This window comes from Mesoplodon mirus (genome assembly GCF_964341445.2).
Source record: "Mesoplodon mirus genome assembly, chromosome: 2".
Classification (NCBI taxonomy): Eukaryota; Metazoa; Chordata; class Mammalia; order Artiodactyla; family Ziphiidae; genus Mesoplodon; species Mesoplodon mirus.
In genome coordinates, this window is record NC_138977.1 from 89,019,359 (window position 1) to 89,040,946 (window position 21,588).

The 21,588-nt window shown below is 39.1% G+C and overlaps 1 protein-coding gene across 5 annotated transcripts in view; it reads right to left on the reverse strand.

Annotated features, from left to right (window-relative positions):
- The window catches only part of TEC (tec protein tyrosine kinase), a 162,090-nt gene that overhangs the window by 107,405 nt on the left and 33,097 nt on the right, over positions 1-21,588 (reverse strand). For 2 of the 5 annotated variants that reach the window (XM_082638516.1, XM_082638517.1), the window contains exons 2-3: positions 15,273-15,374; positions 2,500-2,685 (exon numbers count right to left, since the gene is read on the reverse strand). In XM_082638516.1, coding sequence (XP_082494642.1) covers positions 2,500-2,637 — 138 coding nt within the window. In that variant the 5' untranslated portion in view covers positions 2,638-2,685; positions 15,273-15,374. Of the gene's footprint in view, positions 1-2,499; positions 2,686-12,881; positions 12,963-15,272; positions 15,375-21,588 lie in introns of those variants that run through there. The other 3 variants (XM_082638518.1, XM_082638515.1, XM_082638520.1) reach the window with 2 other exon arrangements.

Genomic DNA, 21,588 nt, shown 5'->3' on the forward strand with positions numbered 1-21,588 from the left:
CTTTTATTGCCTCAAGAATTCAGATTCTTATCTTAAAATTCCTGACTTTTTAATATAGTTAACTATTTCTTTTTAACTGTGGGAGGCAAACAAATCTGCAACCATATTTCCAACTGAAGGTCATAAGTTTGCCAATGAACATCAGTCCCCGAGAAAAGAATCCAGGAGGGATTAAAATGCCCAGCTCATGGGAGGAGGGGGGTTCAGGCAGGACTAGCTAACGGGACTAGGCTCCCTGGGCCAGTCAGCAGTAGCCAGAACGGAGATGGATTCTTCTTTTTTTTCTTTTTTTTTTTAATTGAAGTATAGTTGATTTACAATATTGTATAAGTTTCAGGTGTACAGCACAGTGATTCAGGTTTCTTGCAGATTATATTCCATTATAAGTTATTACAAGATATCGGGTATAATTCCCTGTGCTATACAGTAAATCAATGCTAAGTGTCAGGGGCTGGGCTGTTACATGTTGTGACAACCTCTTCATTCTGTCCTTTCTGGTTCTCATGGTGGCGGAGGCTGCTGCCAGGAAAGACAATGGGTCAGGTTCTCAAATAAGAGGGTTTCCACTGTTCTCTTTATTCTGCTTAAGCTAAAGCAATTAGGGCACTTTTAACTTTGTATCACCTTTGTATTATCATTTACTATTTTCAAAGTGACTTAACAATTGCAATGTATTTCAATTGTATAGGTCCATGTTTCTAAGCAGGTAATGTAGGTTTCTGAGAGTTTTTTTGGTTAGTAAAGGACCACACTTTCCCAAGTTTACTGTTACATTCCTATTCTTTTCTTATGATAGTATTCAAATTATGACAAATCATTATTATACAGCAAAAAATTATTAATGTTTCCCCTTAAAATTTATTTTAGATTTTAAAATAATTCATATTTCTAATCTTATCTGAAACCCTTTTGGAATCCTGAATTTTTCAGATTTAATAAATGTAATATAGCACATATACGATATACAATCCCAGCAAGAACTGGACAGCCCCACATAATTAAACACATTACTAATTCTGCACACACACACACACACACACACACACACAAATCACACTAAGATAAAGACTAAAAATAGCTTCATCGAAGGTCAGGTTTTGCCACTGAAAGAGTTTTTGAAGTTTGGGTCTTCAGCATTTTGGGGATTTAGGAAGGTGGATAAAGGACTATAGTCCTAAATTACATGAACCTGCAAAATTCCACAATGACAAGGTCACAGTGACAAGCCACAGCAGAAATGAACAGAGTTGAGGACCACCAGTGAGAAGCAATGCCATTCTGTCTGTATTGGGGGAACCAAAAGACAGAGAAATCAGTGGGAGAAATTAGTGGGAGTAAAACAAAACAAAAACAAAATAAAAATGAGTAAATCCATTTCTGAGGAAGGTGCTCTAGGAAAATAGCAGAATTAAATAAAATAAAATCAAACATCAAGATCACCAACAGGGCTTCCCTGGTGGCGCAGTGGTTGAGAGTCCACCTGCTCATGCAGGGGACACGGGTTCTTGCCCGGTCCGGGAAGATCCCACATGCCGTGGAGCGGCTGGGCCCGTGAGCCATGGCCACTGAGCCTGTGTGTCCGGAGCCTGTGCTCCACAACGGGAGAGGCCACAACAGTGAGAGCCCCGCGTACCGCAAAAAAGAAAAAAAAAAAAAAAGATCACCAACAATCTACTGTAACCAACTAGACAATGGCATGTGGTCAAAAAGGGCAACACAGTCTCCCAGCAATTCCCTAGAACCCAAGAAAATTTCTAAAAGGGAGGAATGTGGCTGGGCCTGCAGTACTAGATGAGGCACTCCCAAGATGGCAGGAGAAAAAAAAGATGGGTCAGAGGCCACTATATATGCATGCGCCTCATCTAGTGGTAGAACCAGAGGCTAAAACAACTGAAAAGCCAGGAGCTGGCTGACAACATGGCCCCCCTCTGCCACCTGCTCATTGACCAGGTTCTTAGTGAGCCACTGCCCTCTGCTCCCATCAGAGGAACTTTGCACTAGCTGCTTATCACCAAAAAAAAGTTGAACAGTTCTGTTGTCAGTCAACTTCACCAAATCACTAAGCAGTTTTAAGTAACTTTCACTTAATAATGAAGAAATATTCATATAAAGTGATGAACATAGACAGTTTATATGTGCTAAAGAAGACTTTTATACATAGTATGATAGCTTATGGAAAACAGCCATGTACACAGCATACTTAATGAATTCCACAAGGATCTAAAACTGATGTAGGAATTTGTTTTCTCTAACACATTAATTCAGTAAGCTGATATAAAATGTATACCCATGTGTACTAAACCCATAATTACCAGACTTGTGAAAAATGTCTATCCATATCCTTCACTTTATCTTTCAAATCCAAATGATAATAAATCATTACCTTAACTTCATTAACCTAAAGCTTACTCCATAAGATTTGGAAAGTATGCGGAATGTCAGTATTATAAAATAGTATCAACATGGAAAGCAACAAAGTAAACTTTGATTGTCTCCTACCTCTGCCCGACCCTCATAGTAGGTTAACATGGACTCTGTTAGCACAAAAAGTCTCTCTTTGTAGTTTAAGGGTGAGGTCTTCTTTTTCTGCTGTGACCTTTTAATAAGAATCTCTTCCAGAATAGTGTTAAAATTCATCTCGGTCTTCTGATCACTGTTTCTCCTGCCATTGAAGATCCCAGGGTTCTGAAGTAAGAAAATAAACAGTTGAAATAAAATGCGACATGTTAATTATCCAAGAATGCTGCCATTCCAAATTTACCAAAACAGATTTTACTCTCTGACCACAGCTAGAGCCGAGGAATGTTACTCCATGCACCTGGACTAAAAATGTCCAGGGTATGAAAGCTCAACCTCCTCTTCTTCCCCAGCCCCATCCTGTTCCTCCATGTCCCTGGATTTCATAAGAAAATCTAATCAAGGTTTGCCATGATGATGATTAACTCCTTTGTCCCTCCCTGCCATCCCTTAGCTTGCTGGCACACTCTTCTGCTATCTGATTGCAGGGAAACAAATACCTCAGCAGGAAAAGTACATTTCATTGCCTGCATGGCTGGTTTAGGCTGATATTTAAATTGCCTCAGGATCTTGGTACACAAAACAGACAAGCACACAGGCACGGTAGACTGTGAACAAAATGCATTACCACAGTGGTGGATAGCATTCAATCTCCAGCTCTAATAAGGATGTAATCTTGATCAAGCATCCTCATCACCAGAGCCACGAGGATGTTCTCTGATACCTACACTACCATGCTCCACATTTCTCTTCCCTATGGCTCCTGTCTCAGCCACAAGAGGAAGGAAACCCACCCAGTTACAGCTAATCCTACTCAGCTAACCTACCCTACACAGCTGCCCCTCAGGGCAGAGCTCACCTGTATAAGGCTCTCAGCCCTATATTTGGAGCCCCACATCTAGACTATCCATGCCTAGACTAATAAGCCTTCTAAAATCCAACAAAATTTAACTCTCTGGGGCTTCCCTGGTGGCGCAGTGGTTGAGAGTCTGCCTGCCGATGCAGGGGACGCAGGTTCGTGCCCCTGTCCGGGAGGATCCCACATGCCGCGGAGCGGCTGGGCCCGTGAGCCATGGCCGCTGGGCCTGCGCGTCCGGAGCCTATGCTCCGCGGCGGGAGAGGCCACAACAGTGAGAGGCCCGCGTAATGCAAAAAAAAAAAAAAAAAAAAAAAATTTAACTCTCTGAAAACCAAAGATACTCAGAAAAGGCCTGAACATTCTTACCTGAGACAAGTTGAACGGACAACAGCCCTTTCTTCCCTGCCCTCCACCACACCCTGACAAGAAATCATTGTGCATCAAACCACAGAGGCAACAGGAGTCATGTGAAGAGCACAGCCGGGAACTTGATACTGCCAGTGAGGAAGTTTACCATCTTCATGCCCAACCCGACACCTCGGAAACACCCTTGCAACTCCCTATTACCGAACTCTCCTCATCCAATCAGGCCCTCCATTTTCTGGAAAGTTACTTTACAACAGCTTAACCTCTGAATATCATCAGTTTCCTTCATTCATAAAATATGGATGTAAATACCACAAGGTTACTGAGATGTGGGAGAGAACTTATTAAGAACACACCACACAATCATTAATCATTAGAGAAATGCAAATCAAAACTACAATGAGATATCATCTCACACCAGTCAGAATGGTCATCATCAAAAAATCTAGAAACAATAAATGCTGGAGAGGGTGTGGAGAAAAGGGAACACACTTGCACTGTTGGTGGGAATGTAAATTGATACAGCCACTATGGAGAACAGTATGGAGGTTCCTTAAAAAACTACAAATAGAATTACCATATGACCCAGCAATCCCACTACTGGGCATATACCCTGAGAAAACCATAATTCAAAAAGAGTCATGGGGCTTCCCTGGTGGCACAGTGGTTGAGAGTCCGCCTGCCGATGCAGGGGACACGGGTTCATGCCCTGGTCTGGGAAGATCCCACATGCCACGGAGCGGCTGGGCCCGTGAGCCATGGCCGCTGAGCCTGTGCGTCCGGAGCCTGTGCTCCGCAACGGGAGAGGCCACAACAGTGAGAGGCCCACATACCGAAAAAAAAAAAAAAGTGTCATGTACCAAAATGTTCATTGCAGCTCTATTTACAATACCCAGGACATGGAAGCAACCTAAGTGTCCATCGACAGATGAATGGATAAAGAAGATGTGGCACATATATACAATGGAATATTACTCAGCCATAAAAAGAAACGAAATTGAGTTATTTGTAGTGAGGTGGATGGACCTAGAGTCTGTCATACAGAGTGAAGTAAGTCAGAAAGAGAAAAACAAATACCGTACGCTAACACATATATATGGAATCTAAGAAAAAAAAAAAGGTCATGAAAAACCTAGGGGTAAGATGGGAATAAAGACACAGACCTACTAGAGGATGGACTTGAGGATATGGGGAGGGGGAAGGGTAAGCTGTGACAAAGTGAGAGAGTGGCATGGACATATATATACTACCAAACATAAAACAGATAGCTAGTGGGAAGCAGCCGCATAGCACAGGGAGATCAGCTAGGTGGTTTGTGACCACCTAGAGGGGTGGGATAGGGAGGGTCGGAGGGAGGGAGATGCAAGAGGGAAGAGATATGGGAACATATGTATATGTATAACTGATTCACTTTGTTATAAAGCAGAAACTAACATGCCATTGTAAAGCAATTATACTCCAATAAAGATGTTAAAAAAAAAACTACACAAATGTTTATTATTGTTATTTTTTAATTCCAATGCTCTTTTCCTACCTCAGAGAATTACGATCTGGGCCATGACAGTAGCTTTCCAACTGGTCTTCCATTCACCCCCGGCTCCTGCCACATTTTATTCAAACTACATGCCCCTTATTCCCATTGGATCAACCTTCAAAGATACCACTTTCGTCATGCCATTTCATTCATCAGAAATCCTCAATGCCTCCCCAAAGTCCTCCCCATCACCTGCAGGATAAAGTCAAAACTCCTTAGCCAAAACACTGGACATTGTCCACAATCTGGCTGCAACCTAACATCCAATCTTTACTTCCACTGCTCCCCAAACACTCCACACCCCAGTCAAAATAGTCAGCATTCACTCCCTGGCCTAGAAAATTCCCTCTCTCCACCTATGAAAGCTCTACTAGCTCAAAACTCACCTCCCTAGTGAAGCCTTTCCTGATGATTCCAATTAATTAAAAACCATCCAATTCCTGTACCCATGATCTCTGTATCACCCATTATAGAGCTCATCACTGTCTTCCCTGTTCTAGAGCAATAGATGTACATATTCTAACTCTCACCTAGATTTTATGCTCCTAGAGGAATAGTTCCCAATCTTAAGTGCACATTAGAATCACATAGAAAGGTTTTTTCCGAATGCAGATGTCCAGAATCCATACCCAGATATTTTGAATTGGTCTGGGGCAGGGTCCAGCACATCATGACTTAATGTGTAGGTAGATTTGAGAGCCACTACTTTAAATGAAGAGAAATTGGGCTCTTACACTAACTCTTTATACCACTCTTGGTGTTTATGGATAACAGATTAGCAGCTGGATAACAGACCCAACTGACCCATTATCCTAAGCTGAGAAGTCAGAGAAAAAAGTTCTTGTTCCTTTGATTCTAAGTTGTCCTCCTTATTTTATTTTATTTTATTTTATTATTTTTTTTTTGCAGTACATGGGCCTCTCACTGTTGTGGCCTCTCCCGTTGTGCAGCACAGGCTCCAGACGCGCAGGCTCAGCGGCCATGGCTCACAGGCCTAGCCACTCCGCGGTATGTGGGATCTTCCCAGACTGGGGCACGAACCCCTGTCCCCTGCATCGGCAGGCGGACTCTCAACCACTGCGCCACCAAGGAAGCCCCTGTCCTCCTTATTTTAAACTAAAATTTTGGTACTCTATCTTTTTGTTCCTGAGAAGCTGTTGATGTATAAATACACTTATTTGGAAATCATCTTTTCATCCTTGTGCAACGTATCTTCAATGCAGAGTAAAGATGACAACTTACAAAAACGGCGTGTAAGGGAAAAGCAAGATACGCCCTGGAAAACAGGCCACGTGCAAATGGCCATACCAGTGGGCAATACCAGAGTTACCAAATGGAAGGCAGACTTTTGGAAAGCCCAGAAGGATAAGTGGGGCATGGCTCATCTGCAGTGCTAGAAGCAAAAGGCCTCAACACAGGGACAGGGGAGAACTATTTCATATTGAATGTGTTGAAAAAAAAAAATCTTACCTGATTTGTATGAGAGGTGAATAGTCATCTAAAGAATCATACCGTCTGAACCAAAAGGAATTTTAGCCATCACCTAATGTATCTCACTCATCTTACAAATTAAGAAGCTGAGATTTAGAAAATTTAGTAACTTGCTCAAGGTCACACAAACCAAGACTAGAAAAGAAGTCTCCTGGTTCCAAGTGAGAAGCCCTCTCCAGCATTCCATACCATACAATCAAATGTTCATTGTTGTTTGAATAATCCGTCGGTCAATGGGAAAACCTTACCAAAGAACACTATTAAAGTTCATATAAATGAAGGAAAATCTCTTGTAGATTTCCAGTTAAAGATGGAGGGTTTGGGGGCTTCTCTGGTGGCGCGGTGGTTGAGAGTCCGCCTGCCGATGCAGGGGACACGGGTTCATGCCCCGGTCCGGGAAGATCCCACATGCCACGGAGCAGCTAGGCCCATGAGCCATGGCCGCTGAGCCTGTGCGTCTGGAGCCTGTGCTCCGTAACAGGAGAGGCCACACAGTGAGAGGCCCACGTACCGCAAAAAAAAAAAAAAAAAAAAAAGATGGAGGGTTGAACGTACACATTAGCCTAGGCTCCCTCCTGAAATCCCATTAAATCAGTTCTTTGTTGCTGTTGATATTGCTGTCATCACTAAGGAATTAACTCTCAAGGAAACAGGAAACAGGACAGCAGATAACAACAAAATTCTGGACACAAAATATTGTTTTGTGAAAACATGTTTATTGAAAACAAATAAACATGTGGTCAGTTCAGCTGGAAAGAAGCCTGGAAATAACCAATTTATGCTGCAAAACCTCCAAGTAGCTCAGGAATCAGCAGAACCTGGTATCTCTAAAAGTGGTAGTAAAGGACTTAAAGCAAAAGAATTGTTTATGGGTTTTTTGTTTTTTGTTTTTTTTTTTTTTGCATTATGTGGGCCTCTCACCGTTGTGGTCTCTCCCATTGCGGAGCACAGGTTCCGGATGCGCAGGCTCAGCAGCCATGGCCCATGGGCCCAGCCGCTTGACGGCATGTGGGATCTTCCCGGACCTGGGCACGAACTCGTGTCCCCCGCATCGGCAAGCGGACTTCTCAACAACCGCGCCACCAGGGAAGCCCTATGGGTCTGTTTAAGAGACTCCCCAAATCCCCTCTCCCACGCCATATAGCTAGGTGACTAAACCTCCCCAAACCTGGAAGAAAACTGGAGGTTATTTTCTAAAGGCTATAAAACAGAGGGTCTCTATACTGGGAGAAGCTAGAAACAGTTGAGGCTAGGAGTACCATATTGCAAAGGGGGCTCTGCAGCTCTCAAATCACTCAGCTCTCTTCTTGCACCTGACTCCACAATGTCAGATAAGGTCTGTACTGTGAGAAAAGACCTCAAGATGCAGACACAGGAGAGCTCCCCAAAAGAAATGGCTCAGGAAAGCCTGCAGTCAGGAAGTTTCACCCACAAAGCTTCCAGTTGACTTTTCAGAGCCCCACTCATGTATGAGAGAAAGTCAAGGATCACTAGACAACTAAGGAATGACTCTAATATGAATTCAAACATGGGAAAGAACAAACAAAAAGAGCAACTTGGAGGAAATAAAGACTGTTCAGAGAAAAGGCAATGCTTAAAAAAACAAACAAAACAAACAAACAAAAACAATAAAATCAAAGTTAAGACAAGATACTGCAGGCATGAAATAAGGTCAGGATACAGTCAAAATAAAGAACAGAGAGCCAAAAAAGAGAAAAAAATAAGAGAGAAATGAAAAGCTCAACAGAAGAGTTAGAATATGAAGTTGAGGAAATCTCCCAAAAAATAAAAAAGTCAATAATATTAAAACTTGGAGAGAAAATAAAATTTTCTGGACCCATCCAGAAAATTTAGCATCTGAAAAATAGGAATTCCAGAAGGAGAAAACAATGAGAAACCAATCAAACAAGAAATTTAGGAAAATTTCCCCAAACTGAAGGTTACTTCCAGATTGATACAGAACCAAATCAAGGCAATTCTCATAAAATTTCAAAATCATGGGGATAAGAAGATTCAGCAAGCTTAAAAATAGGATTCATAGAAAGGATCAAAATTTATAACAGCAACTATCAAGGGCACTATTAGAAGCTAGAAGATAATGGAGAAAAATTTCAAAGGAAATTGATTTCTAACCTAAAACTTTATACTCAGCCAAACCATCAATACAATGACAAGAGAATAAAGACATTTTTCAAATATGCGAGGCTTTAAAATTTTTATCTCCTATTCACCCTTCTCAAATAGCTACTTGAGGACACACTCTATCTAAATAAAGAAGTAAACCACTATCTAAATAAAGAAGTAAACCACAAAAAACATGAAATCCAGGAAACAAGGGTTTCAAAACAAAAGAGGTAAGGAGATTCCCAGATGATGGTGAGGGGAAATCCTAAGATGACATTGAGCAACAGACCGACAGCAACCAGGCCAAACTGACCAAGGTAGAAGGTTCTTGGAAGGAATTTTTCCAGAAGATGGACCTGAAGGTGTTGGGAGAAGATTTATAATAAATTAGTTAAAACTTAGCAAACCTAAAAACAATAAATCAATTGCAGGGAAAACAAAAAATTGTGCAGTAAAGGAAAAATAATCACAGTATGCTACAGAGTTCAGCTATAAATAACATCTGGAACATCATAATAAGGTAAATACTAAATAATAATCTTACTACTAGAATAAGTGAGTACAGGCAATGTGCCTGTGTGTGGATACAGAAGTGTGTTGTGAAAGAGAACTATATCCTCCATAGTACTACTAGGAAGTCAGTACATCATACTTAAAATTGAAAAAGCAAGAAATATGTTACTTAGAGATTGACAATACTAACATGTTTTTTTAAAAATAAAAGTGGTTGCCTCTGGGAATCAGAAAATTATTGGAAGATGGCAGTGGAAAGGTGTATGTCCTCTGTTCTCCTTCCCTAAAACTCTATGCAAGCAATAAAACATTAAAATCAGAGAGGAAGATAATTCCATAGTCCAGTGAACAAAAAGATGGCCATGAACCCCAAGCTACAAACTATGAAACACATATTTGCCAAATACTGTGAAAAGTACACCAAAATAGGGGAGGAGGCTGAGTAGATTTCCCATATAATAAACATCATTGTCCTGAAAGATCAATCCAATGACTTTTTGATAAGATCAATGATAACCAGAGGGATAAGCAACCATAGGAGAATCAGGAAGTATCCCTATAGAGTTACTATTTATACAGAAAAATAATAAAAATGATCATTATCAAACTTTTACTATTTTGTTATGTGTTGGCACTGTTCTAAGCAATAAGCACTTTAGATGTGGCAAAACATTTAATTCAACAAAACTTCTAAAGTAGGTACTACTACCTAGACACATGGTAAGAATAAGAGCCAGATTTTAATATACAGGCACAGTCTAACCACAGAGCCTGCACTATTACCCACTACACATACAGCCTCTCCAGTGGAAGGGAAGGGGGAACTGAAGGAAACAGCATAATGATGTGCCATTTTCAGCCTCCTATTTAGGCAGATTGCTAAAAGCAATTCGACTTAATCTCCAGATTTCAACAGATACTCTATGACTTCCAAGGCATCATTAAGAAAGTAGGCATAGAGGGAACTTTCCTCAACATAATAAAGGCCATATATGACAAACCCACAGCCAACATCGTCCTCAATTGTGAAAATCTGAAACCATTTCCACTAAGATCAGGAACAAGACAAGGTTGCCCACTCTCACCACTCTTATTCAACATAGTTTTGGAAGTTTTAGCCACAGCAATCAGAGAAGAAAAAAATAAAAGGAATCCAAATCGGAAAAGAAGAAGTAAAGCTGTCACTGTTTGCAGATGACATGATACTATACATAGAGAATCCCAAAGGTGTTACCAGAAAACTACTAGAGCTAATCAATGAACTTGGTAAAGTAGCAGGATACAAAATTAATGCACAGAAATCTCTGGCATTCCTATACACTAATGATGAAAAATCTGAAAGTAAAATTAAGAAAACACTCCCATTTACCATGCAACAAAAAGAATAAAATATCTAGGAATAAACCTACCTAAGGAGACAAAAAACCTGTATACAGAAAATTATAAGACACTGATGAAAGAAATTAAAGATGATACAAATAGATGGAGAGATATACCATGTTCTTGGATTGGAAGAAGCAACATTGTGAAAATGACTCTACTACCCAAAGCAATCTACAGGTTCAATGCAATCCCTATCAAACTACCACTGGCATTTTTCACAGAACTAGAACAAAAAATTTCACAATTTGTATGGAGACACAAAAGACCCCGAATAGCCAAAGCAATCTTGAGAACGAAAAATGGAGCTGGAGGAATCAGGCTCCCTGACTTCAGACTATACTACAAAGCTACAGTAATCAAGACAGTATGGTACTGGCACAAAAACAGAAAGATAGCTCAATGGAACAGGATAGAAAGCCCAGAGATAAACCAACGCACATATGGTCAACTTATCTTTGATAAAGGAGGCAAGAGTATACAGTGGAGAAAAGACAGCCTCTTCAATAAGTGGTGCTGGGAAAACTGGACAGGGACATGTAAAAGTATGAGATTAGAACACTCTCTAACACCATACACAAAAATAAGCTCAAAATGGATTAAAGATCTAAATGGAAGGCCAGAAACCATCAAACTCTTAGAGGAAAACAGGCAGGACACTCTATGACATAAATCACAGCAAGATCCTTTTTGACCCACCTCCTAGAGAAATGGAAATAAAAACAAAAATAAACAAATGGGACCTAATGAAACTTCAAAGCTTTTGCACAGCAAAGGAAACCATAAACAAGACCAAAAGACAACCCTCAGAATGGGAGAAAATATTTGCAAATGAAGCAACTGACAAAGGATTAATCTCTAAAATTTACAAGCAGATCATGCAGCTCAATAACAAAAAAACAAACAACCCAATCCAAAAATGGGCAGAAGACCTAACTAGACATTTCTAGTCTTTGAACACCAACATTCTTTTTTTTAAATTGAAGTATAGTTGATTTACAATATTGTGTTAGTTTCAGGTACACAGAAAAGTAATTCAGGTATATTTTTTCAGATTATTTTCCACTGTAGGTTATTACCAGAGATTGAATATAGTTTCCTGTGCTACACAGCAAATTTTTGTTGCTTATCTTGAACACCAATATTCTGAAGTAGGTAACAGACACTCTTCAGGTAATGAACACTGTTTCACCAGTGAGAAACCCAAACCACTAAGAAGTTACATTCTCTGCCCAGTGTTGCAAATCAGAGTACCAGACTAATGGATCTCAGTTTCATGGTCTAGCGATTTTAGCCAAAAGATCTAAAAACTTTTTCATCATAAAAAATCCTGCCTGAAAAAAAAAAAATATATATATATATATATATTTTTTTTTTTTTTTTTTAATGGCTACTAAGGCTACCCAGCCTACTCTATACACCCTTTCATAACATTTTTAATCAAGGGAACAGAGGTGACTGTGAGTTACCAAATGATAGGATGGTAAGCGGTATAATAAATAAGAAACAAACAGCCTAGTTATCAGGGTAGAAAAAGGATGAACTCCTTACAGGAAGGAGCAAAGAGTGATTTAAGGTTGTTGAAATTCTCACCTTACTACGTTAAGCCATATGAAATTGCCAATATTCGGCAATATTTTACCTACAAAATCAGCAATACTATCTAATTCAATCTAATACTTCTTAATGCCCTAAGATTAGTAGACTTTAGTTAAAGCCCTCAATTTTGGAATTTATACATCAGAACACATTGCCTATTACACATCTTGTCATAGGTTTATGACAAAGTTAGTGCCTGTTTGCAATTTTAAGAAATCTAGCATGAATAAACATCAGACTGACATTTACCTGAGAAATCAAATGTGTGTCTGCCAACAGTATCTGTAGATTATATTTCAATTCAAAAGTACCTAAAATGGGTAGCTACTATATAGGAACAAATCTTACCATGCTCTCTTCTGCAATGTATACTCTCAGCTTAAGCCCCAATTTTATTTTGTAAAAGGGGAATTGAGTAGCAGAAACACAAACAAAGAAGAAAAAATGCTAGGCTGACTTCAATCAGAATAAAGGGTACATTCTAGGCTCCCCACTTACCATGAATTGGAGCTATTCCAGCATCAGGCAGCTTTGTAGCTCTAGAAGAAAGTAACACTTTAGGCCTCAGGTCTTCCTTGCATATGAAACAAAGGCACCCAGGGATAACCTGTATTAAAGTCTTGACTGTGTCTTCTTTCAACCAACTGATACTGTAGCAGGCTACAAAGTTTTGAGTAGCCTTGTCTGGTGACCTATTGAACCTAGGTCTAGATAAGAGAAGACTCAAAAGGTCAAAAGGCAAAAGTTACAGAGGCCAGCTGACTTATCTCATCTTTCCTGGTAATGTAGTCCCCATCCAGCCCACTGCCAAATGGTGGGTGATTACAGTGTTGTACTGGGGGACAAGTGAACCTGGAAATAGACTGAGCAGTGCTGCACTAAGGATAGTTGTTTCTTATTGTCCATATAATACAGGTACATGCATTGATTTAACATGTGCTCTTTAAGACAAGTTTGGGTTTCACAATGAAGGTCCCCACTGTGGTCCTTGGCTATGACTGTGGTTGAGGGCCTCCTGGCTGATAAAGAGGAAGAGAAAAGAAAGAGAGAGAAAAAGAACAATGGATGGAGAAAAGAAACCACGTGTAATACTGTTACCCGAAAACTGGACTTGCCTCTTGGTGCGTATCGAGCCAAAAGACAGAACCAAACCAAAGAGCAGAAGGAAGAATTTATTTCCTGCAGCAAGTAAAGAGGACAACAGGGATATTTCCCAAAGCAGTGTCTCCCCAAACAGCAAGATTGGGGCTGGAGCAAAGAGAATTCAGCATAGAATTGGGGAAAGGTTGACAGAGTCCAGGCACTAGTTGACTGAAGTCAGAAGGGTCAGCAAAGGTTGAAATCATCATTCCTTAGGTTCCAGTTGACCTGGTGGTTGAGCCCTCAAGAGGGTGAGCATTCTGCAGAACAGCTCAAGAATGTGCTTCAGGCTAATCCTTACCTTTGAAATAGTAAACTGATATATTATGGTTAAGTTATCTCCCTGGCCTGGTAACAGCTGTTTGTTTTTACCTTCTTTTGCTCCCTTAAAATCATTAACTACTGAGACCTATTCTTCTGCAAGGGCAAGCATTGTGGCCGGGCTTAGATCACAAAATGGCTTAGGCCTAAAATGGCCAGGTTCTCTTCCTCCGGGGACCCCCACCCTATATGCTTACAATACCTCAAAGCATCAACAAATATATTTACTCTATAGGTGATTCATAGTTAAGTGATTCTAGAGAGAAGCAAAAGTTGTCATAAAAATTACTCACTGATCAATTAACCACATAGGTCCCAATCAAATACTCCTTCCACATTACTAGGTTTTGCTTCTCTCACTGAATAAGGGAATGCAACAGTCAACAACTTCAAGTACTCAAAAGATGAGGGTTTTCAAAAAGTCAATAATGAGAATAATGTTGGAGAATTGCTCCCATCACACTCAATGCCACTGGCAAATGAGGATCTTGCAGTTAGTTAGCTAGTAAAAATAAAATAAAATAACACAACAAGTGTCAAGAATGACTTACATTTAAATTACTAAAGTACACTGAAGCAGACTGCTTTTTGCCCCCTGCCCTCATCCATTCTTCCCTTCTTCCTGGACGTATGGGCTAGAGATGATACTTCCCAGCCTTCTTGGCAGTGACATGTGGCCATCTAAGGTCAAGCCAAGCGGATGTGTGCAGAAGTGATGCGTGGGCCAACTTCAACTTAAAGACAAGCTACTCTCTCTGGGTTTAGGGCATTTTTCACCTCCCCACCAGCCAGAAAGTACACAGGGCAGACTCAACTTTATGCATTCAAGACATCACTGTAGACAAAAGCAAGGGAGGAACAAGATGGAACCTAGTTCTTTTTTTTTTTTTTTAACATCTTTATTGGAGTATAATTGCTTTACATGGTGTGTTAGTCTCTTGGAACCTAGTCCCTGAATGACTTCATGGAGCAGAGCTGCCCTATCAGCCCAGACTTGGTACCCTACTTTGAGAGGTTAACACACTTCTATCTTATTTTAGAAATGACATATGATGGTTTCTTTGTTACAGTGACTTAATCTTTATTCTGCCTTATGGATACACCCTTGCAAAAACTGATAAAGCTTTCTAACGCTTTCAAAAAAAATGGCCCTCTTTAGATCTGTGCTGACTAATTTAAATGTAAAGGCAGTCACAACTTTCTATCATGCATTTTCATCAGAAAAATAATCTCAAGAGAACAACTAATATTTGATTGCGTCTTTGTTCTAAGAGTTAACAATTATAATCTAAATGGTGCCATATATGAGATAAAATAAACATTTTCACTTTATTTTTTATGATAAAGTCTGAATCATAAGGGTTTGTGTTCTTTTGTTTTTTGTTTTTTTTGGTTTTGTTTTGTTTTGTTTTGTTTTTTACTACTTACTATGAAACGTAAGTGGATTCACTTTGACAACATTCTGGCATTAATTCTCCTCCCATGAAGGAATTTCTGATACACAGCAAATATTTCTCTTTCTGCTTCTTGCTAATTCAGAAGGAAACAACCAGTGAAAACAAGGCATGAATAACAAGTTTCTCAAGTAGGTAAAGTGATTTTCAGCAACTTATACTAGAAAAAAACATAAAAGTAATTTGGAAATCATATATAAAATAACACCAAAATGTGTTCCTTTACTACATTAATCTAAATTGTTTTTAATATGAAACATTCATCTGTGTCAACATATTATTTTCCTATTGTTTTCAAAATAGGAATAAAGAACCCAAGTCATTATTGCATTCGATTTTTTTACAGAATGAGCAAGCTTCTTTAACAAAAGTTTCAAGAACAAAAACAGTGAGACTGAGGAGGAACCAATAGACTTTAAAAGTCTTACGAGACAGTTGAAATGTGTGAGACAACTGTGGCAACTTGAATACTAACTGTATATTGGTGATATTTAAGTTTGTGGTAAAATTTTGATGATAACAAAATAGTGTTAGGTTGTTCTGGAGTTTTTTGGTGCGATGACGGTACTGTGATTGTACTTTTAAGAGTTCTTATCTTTTAGAGATAAATACTGAAAAATTTACAGATAAAATAATGTCTGTGATTTGCTTTATAACCTGGTAAGGGGGATATGGGAGCACAGACAAAATAAAATTATTCATGAGTTGATAACTGTTGAAACTGAGTGAGGCACACAGGAAGAGTTCATTATACTCTATTTTTGTCTGTGTTTGAAATTTTCCATTATAAAAACTTTTGAAATATGTTTAAGGGAATAGCATGGTTTTCCATGTCCCTGTCATCCAATCCTTTGGAACTGGTAAGAAAGAGAATAAAAAAAGATGAAAGGAGGAAGAGAAGGGAGAGAGGGGGGGAAAAAAGAACCAAGGCAGCCAAATAAAAGTAGAAAAAGGTAGGTGGGCTCTCCTTCCTCCAGGATATTATTACCACACTACCCAGCTCATCACGGAAGCTCTTCCAATGATCCCAATGATTCCCTGAGTCAGCAGAACTTCATGGTAAGGTAATGTGATACCATTTCTTCCCCAACAAACAGGAATATGTGGTTTCTGGGTTATTTTTATGGTTATTTTATGGTTATGTGGTTATTTTTATTTTCCAAAAATAAAACCACAGTCTATGCAACATTTGTCCTTGTTATAACTCCTCTTCTTCCCTCTATTTCCTTTTCTATCCCCTGTTCAAATTTCATGAAAGCAGAAGTTAGCTTTTCAAGCCTAAAGCACAATAAAAAGAAAATTCTGTACAGGCTAACAAAGTACCAAAGTGGGCAGTCAGGTAAAGTGAGTATAACCAAATTGCAGGCTTTTTATAAAAGAATCATTAGAAAGCTCACCAAAGGTAAGCATCACAACTGAAACTACAGAGCATACTAAAACAAGATGGCAAATTAGACCAGAGAATTATTTACCCTTACTTCTAAGGCTTGTGAGGCTCAGTTAATGAAATATTTCCAAAACTGAAATGCCAGCTGTTACATACCTGATCTCTAAATGGATAAAAATACACTGATAAAAACAGTAAACATTCTCATACATCACTTGTAGCAAATAAAAATTGTAAACTACATTCAAAAAGTATCATGGGGGCTTCCCTGGTGGCACAGTGGTTAAGAATCCTCCTGCCAATGCAGGGGACGCGGGTTCAAGCCCTGGTCTAGGAAGATCCCACATGCTGCAGAGCAACTAAGCCCATGCGCCACAACTACTGAGCCTGAGCTCTAAAGCCTGCGGGCCACAGCTACTGAGCCCGTGCACCACAAGTACTGAAGCCTGCATGCCTAGAGCCCATGCTCCGCAACAAGAGAAAACACCACAATGAGAAGCCCGCGCACCACAATGAAGAGTAGCCCCCTCTCACCACAACTAGAGAAAGCCCACGCGCAGCAACGAGGACCCAACGTGGCCAAAAATAAATAAAATAAAATAAATAAATTTACTTTTAATAAGTATGAATATAAGCCATGATCTAATTACTGTGGAAGATGTCCAGTGACCTTTTTTTATGGGATTATAATTAGCACACAATATTATATTAGTTTCAGGTGTACAACACAGTGATTCAATATTTTTATACATTATGAAATGATTACCACAAAAGTCTAGTTACTGTCAGCAAAGTTATTACAGTATTACTAACTATATTCCTTACGCTGTATATTATTGCTTTATAGCTGGAAGACTGTACCTCTTAATCTCCTTCACCTATTTTATCCATCCTCCTACCCACCTCCCCTCTGGCAACCACCAGTTTGTTCTCTGTATCTATGAGTCTATTTCTGTTTTGTTTTTGTTTGTCTATTTGTTTTGTTTTTTAGATTCCACACATAACTTAAATAATATAGTATTTGTTTTTCCCTGTCTGATTTATTTCACTTATTTTTCTCTGTCTGACTTATTTCATAATACCCTCCAGGTCCATCCCTGTTGCTGCAAATGGCAAGATTTCATTCTTTTTTGTGGCCAAGTAGTATTCCATTGCACATATATACCACACCCTCTTTATCCATTCATCTATCAATGAACATTTAAGTTGCCTGCATATCTTGGTTATTGTAAATAATGCTGCAATGAACACTGAGGGGTATATATCTTTTCGAGTTAGTGTTTTCATTCTCTTCAGATAAATATCCATAAGTGGAATTGCTGGATCATATGGTAGTTCTATTTTTAATTTTTTGAGGAACCTCCATATAGTTTTCTATACTGCACCAATTTACATTTCCGCCAACAGGGCACAAGGGTTCCCTTTCCTCCACATCCTTGACAATATTTGTTGTTTCTTGTCTTTTTGGTAATAGCCAATCTAACAGGTGTGAGGTGATACCTCATTGTATACAATTTGATTTGCATTTCCCTGGTGATTAGTGGTATCAAGCATCTTTTCCTATGTCTGTTTTATGCCTTCTTTGGAAGAATGTTTATTCAGATCCTCCGCCCATATTTTAATCAGGCTATTTGGGGTTTTTTTGGTTTGGGGGTTTTTGTTTTTGTTTTTGTTTTTGTTTTGCTGTATGCAGGTCTCTCACTGTTGTGGCCTCTCCCGTTGTGGAGCACAGGCTCCAGATGCGCAGGCTCAGTGGCCATGGCTCACGGGCCCAGCTGCTCCACGGCATGTGGGATCTTACTGGTCCAGGGCACGAACCCGTGTCCCCTGCATCGGCAGGCAGACTCTCAACCACTGCGCCACCAGGGATGCCCCTGTTTGTTTGTTTTTTGATATAAAGTTGTAGGAGTTCTTTGGATATTAACCCCTTATCAAATATATCATTTGCAAATATCTTCTCCCATTCAGTGGGTTGTCTTTTTGTTTTGTTGGTTGTTTCTTTTGCTGTGCAAAGGCTTAGTTTGATGTAGTCCCATTTGTTTATTTTCGCTTTTGTTGCCCTAGCAACATATCCAAAAAGATATTACTAAGACTGATGTCAAAGAGATTACTGCCTATATGTTCTAGGAGTTTTACGGTTTCAGGTTTTACATTCAAGTCTTTAATCCATTTTGAGTTTATTTTTGAATATGGTATAAGAAATGTAATATACATAAATCTGCTGCATTTCTATACACTAATAGCAAACCATCAGAAAGAGAAATGAAGCAAACAATCCCATTTACAACTGGAATAAATTTAACCAATGAGATGAAAGACCCATACTCTGAAAACTATAAGTCATTGAGGAAAGAAACTGAAGACAACACAAATAAATGGAAACATATACCATGCTCATGGATTGGAAGAATCAATACCATTTAGATGTCCATACTATCCAAAGCAATCTATAGATTCAATGTAATCCCTATCAAAATACCAATGGCATTTTTCACAGAACTAAAACAAATAATCCTAAAATTTGTATGGAACCACAAATGACCCCAAATAGCCAAAACAATTTTAAGAGAGAAGAACAAAGCTGGAGGCATAACACTCCCTGATTTCAAACTATACTACAAACTTATGGTAATCAAAATTGTATGGCACTGGAATCAGTGGAACAGAATAGAGAGCCCCCAGATAAACCTATGCTCATATAGTCAATTAAGCTACAACAAAAGAGGCAAGAATATACAATGGGGGAAAAGACAGTCTCTTCAATAAATGGTGTTGGGAAAACTGGACAGCTACACGCCAAAGAATGGAACTGGGCCTTTTTCATATACCCTATCCCTAATGAAGTAAACTGACAATGTACTTCCCTGTTCTTTGCTCTACCCATCATCATCATTATCTGGACCATCTATGATATGTAATGCTGCTCTTTTTTAAAACAGATGCATATTCACTGACACTCCTCCCCTTGAATCTGAATGGGATTTTGATTCCTTCAACTAATATAGTACAGCAGAAAGGATACTATGTAATCTCTGAGGCTAAGCCAGAAAAGGCCAAGTACCTCCTCCCTTATTCTTTTGGACTTCTCATTCTTGGAACAGTCCTTCTTGGAACCTAGCCACCATACTGAGAGAAGCTCCTGCCAAATGCAGAAGCCACATATAGGTGTTCTAGTGCAGAATTCCTGCTGAGCCCAGCCTTCAAATCATCCCAGCCCAGGAGACAGATATATGACTGAGAAAACTCTCAGATGATTCCAGCCCTTAATTGTCCAAGTTGCTCCCAGGTAGCAAGTTTTCCAAGAGCACAGATATTGTGGAGTAGACATTCCCACTGTTCCCTGTCCAATTCTTAGACTACAGAATCCACAAGTGTGATAAAATGGTTGCTGTTGTGTGCCTGTAAGTTTAAGGTAGTTTGTCACATAACAGTAGATAACTGGGACATATAATTAATATACTACATCATTCTTGACCACCTCATTCTCATTTCATTCATCTCTAATCCCTATCAACTCTCTTCCTTCCCTTAAATGTTTCCTCATTCATTTCTTCACTCATCCATCTTTTCACCATGTTCAGTTCACGAACCAATCTGTTCACAGGAGTAGTTTCAGACATTCATATATAATCATTCATTCTGGCATTTACTGAATAGCCATGATGCATGAGGAACTATGCATGAGGCGTTGAGATGGTTACAAAAATGAGCAAGGCATGATCTTTGCTCTAGAGTGGCATAGGGAAAAGTGACTTAAAAACAAAGAGCTACAATACAATCTGTTGAGGGCTATAAAAGTGATATGTACAAAGTGTTCTGGAACACTAATAGCCCCTAAAAATCACTAACATGTAATCACTAAAGAGGTAACAATTACCCCTCTTCGAAGTATGGTGGACCACTTCAATGTGGATATGACATATAAAGAGAATTTTGACAGATGGCTAGAGATACACCAACACATGAATAAAAGTAGATGTTAATATTCTGGTCTGTATAATCACTTCCATGTATAATATATATGAAAATTTTCTTTCTTAAAAGTTGCTTGATTTTAATCTGAATCATAAAAAGGAAATAAAAGTTTTTAAATGGCATGTGAGAATTTTTTTATTGGAGTATAGTTGCTTTACAATATTGTGTTACTTTATACTGTACAATAAAGTGAATCAGCTATACGTATACATATATCCCCTCTTTTTTGGATTTCCTTCTTATTTAGGTCACCACAGAGCATGGAGTAGAGTTCCCTGTGCTATACAGTAGGTTCTCATTAGTTATCTATTTTATACATAGTATCAATAGTGTACATATGTCAATCCCAATCTCCCAATTCATCCCACTCCCCTTTCCCCCTTGGTATCCATACGTTTGTTCTCTACGTCCGTGTCTCTATTTCTGCTTTGTAAAATAAGATCGTCTATACCAATTTTTTCAGATTCCACATATATGTGTTAATATACGATATTCGTTTTTCTCTTTCTGACTTACTTCACCCTGTATGGCAGTCTCTAGGTCCATGCATGTCTCTAAAATGACCCAATTTCATTCCTTTTATGGCTGAGTAATATTCCACTGTATATATGTACCACATCTTTATCCATTTCTCTGTTAATGGACATTTAGGTTGCTTCCATGTCCTGCCTATTGTAAATAGTGCTGCATGAACATTGGGGTGCATGTGTCTTTTTGAATTATGGTTTTCTCAGGGTATATGCCCAGTGGTGGGATTGCTGGGTCATACAGTAGCTCTATTTTTAGTTTTTTAAGGACTCTCCATACTGTTCTCCTCAGTGGCTGCATCAATTTACATTCCCACCAACAATGCATGAAGGTTCCCTTTTCTCCACACCCTCTCCAGTATTTACTGTTTGTAGATTTTTTCATTATGGCCATTCTGACA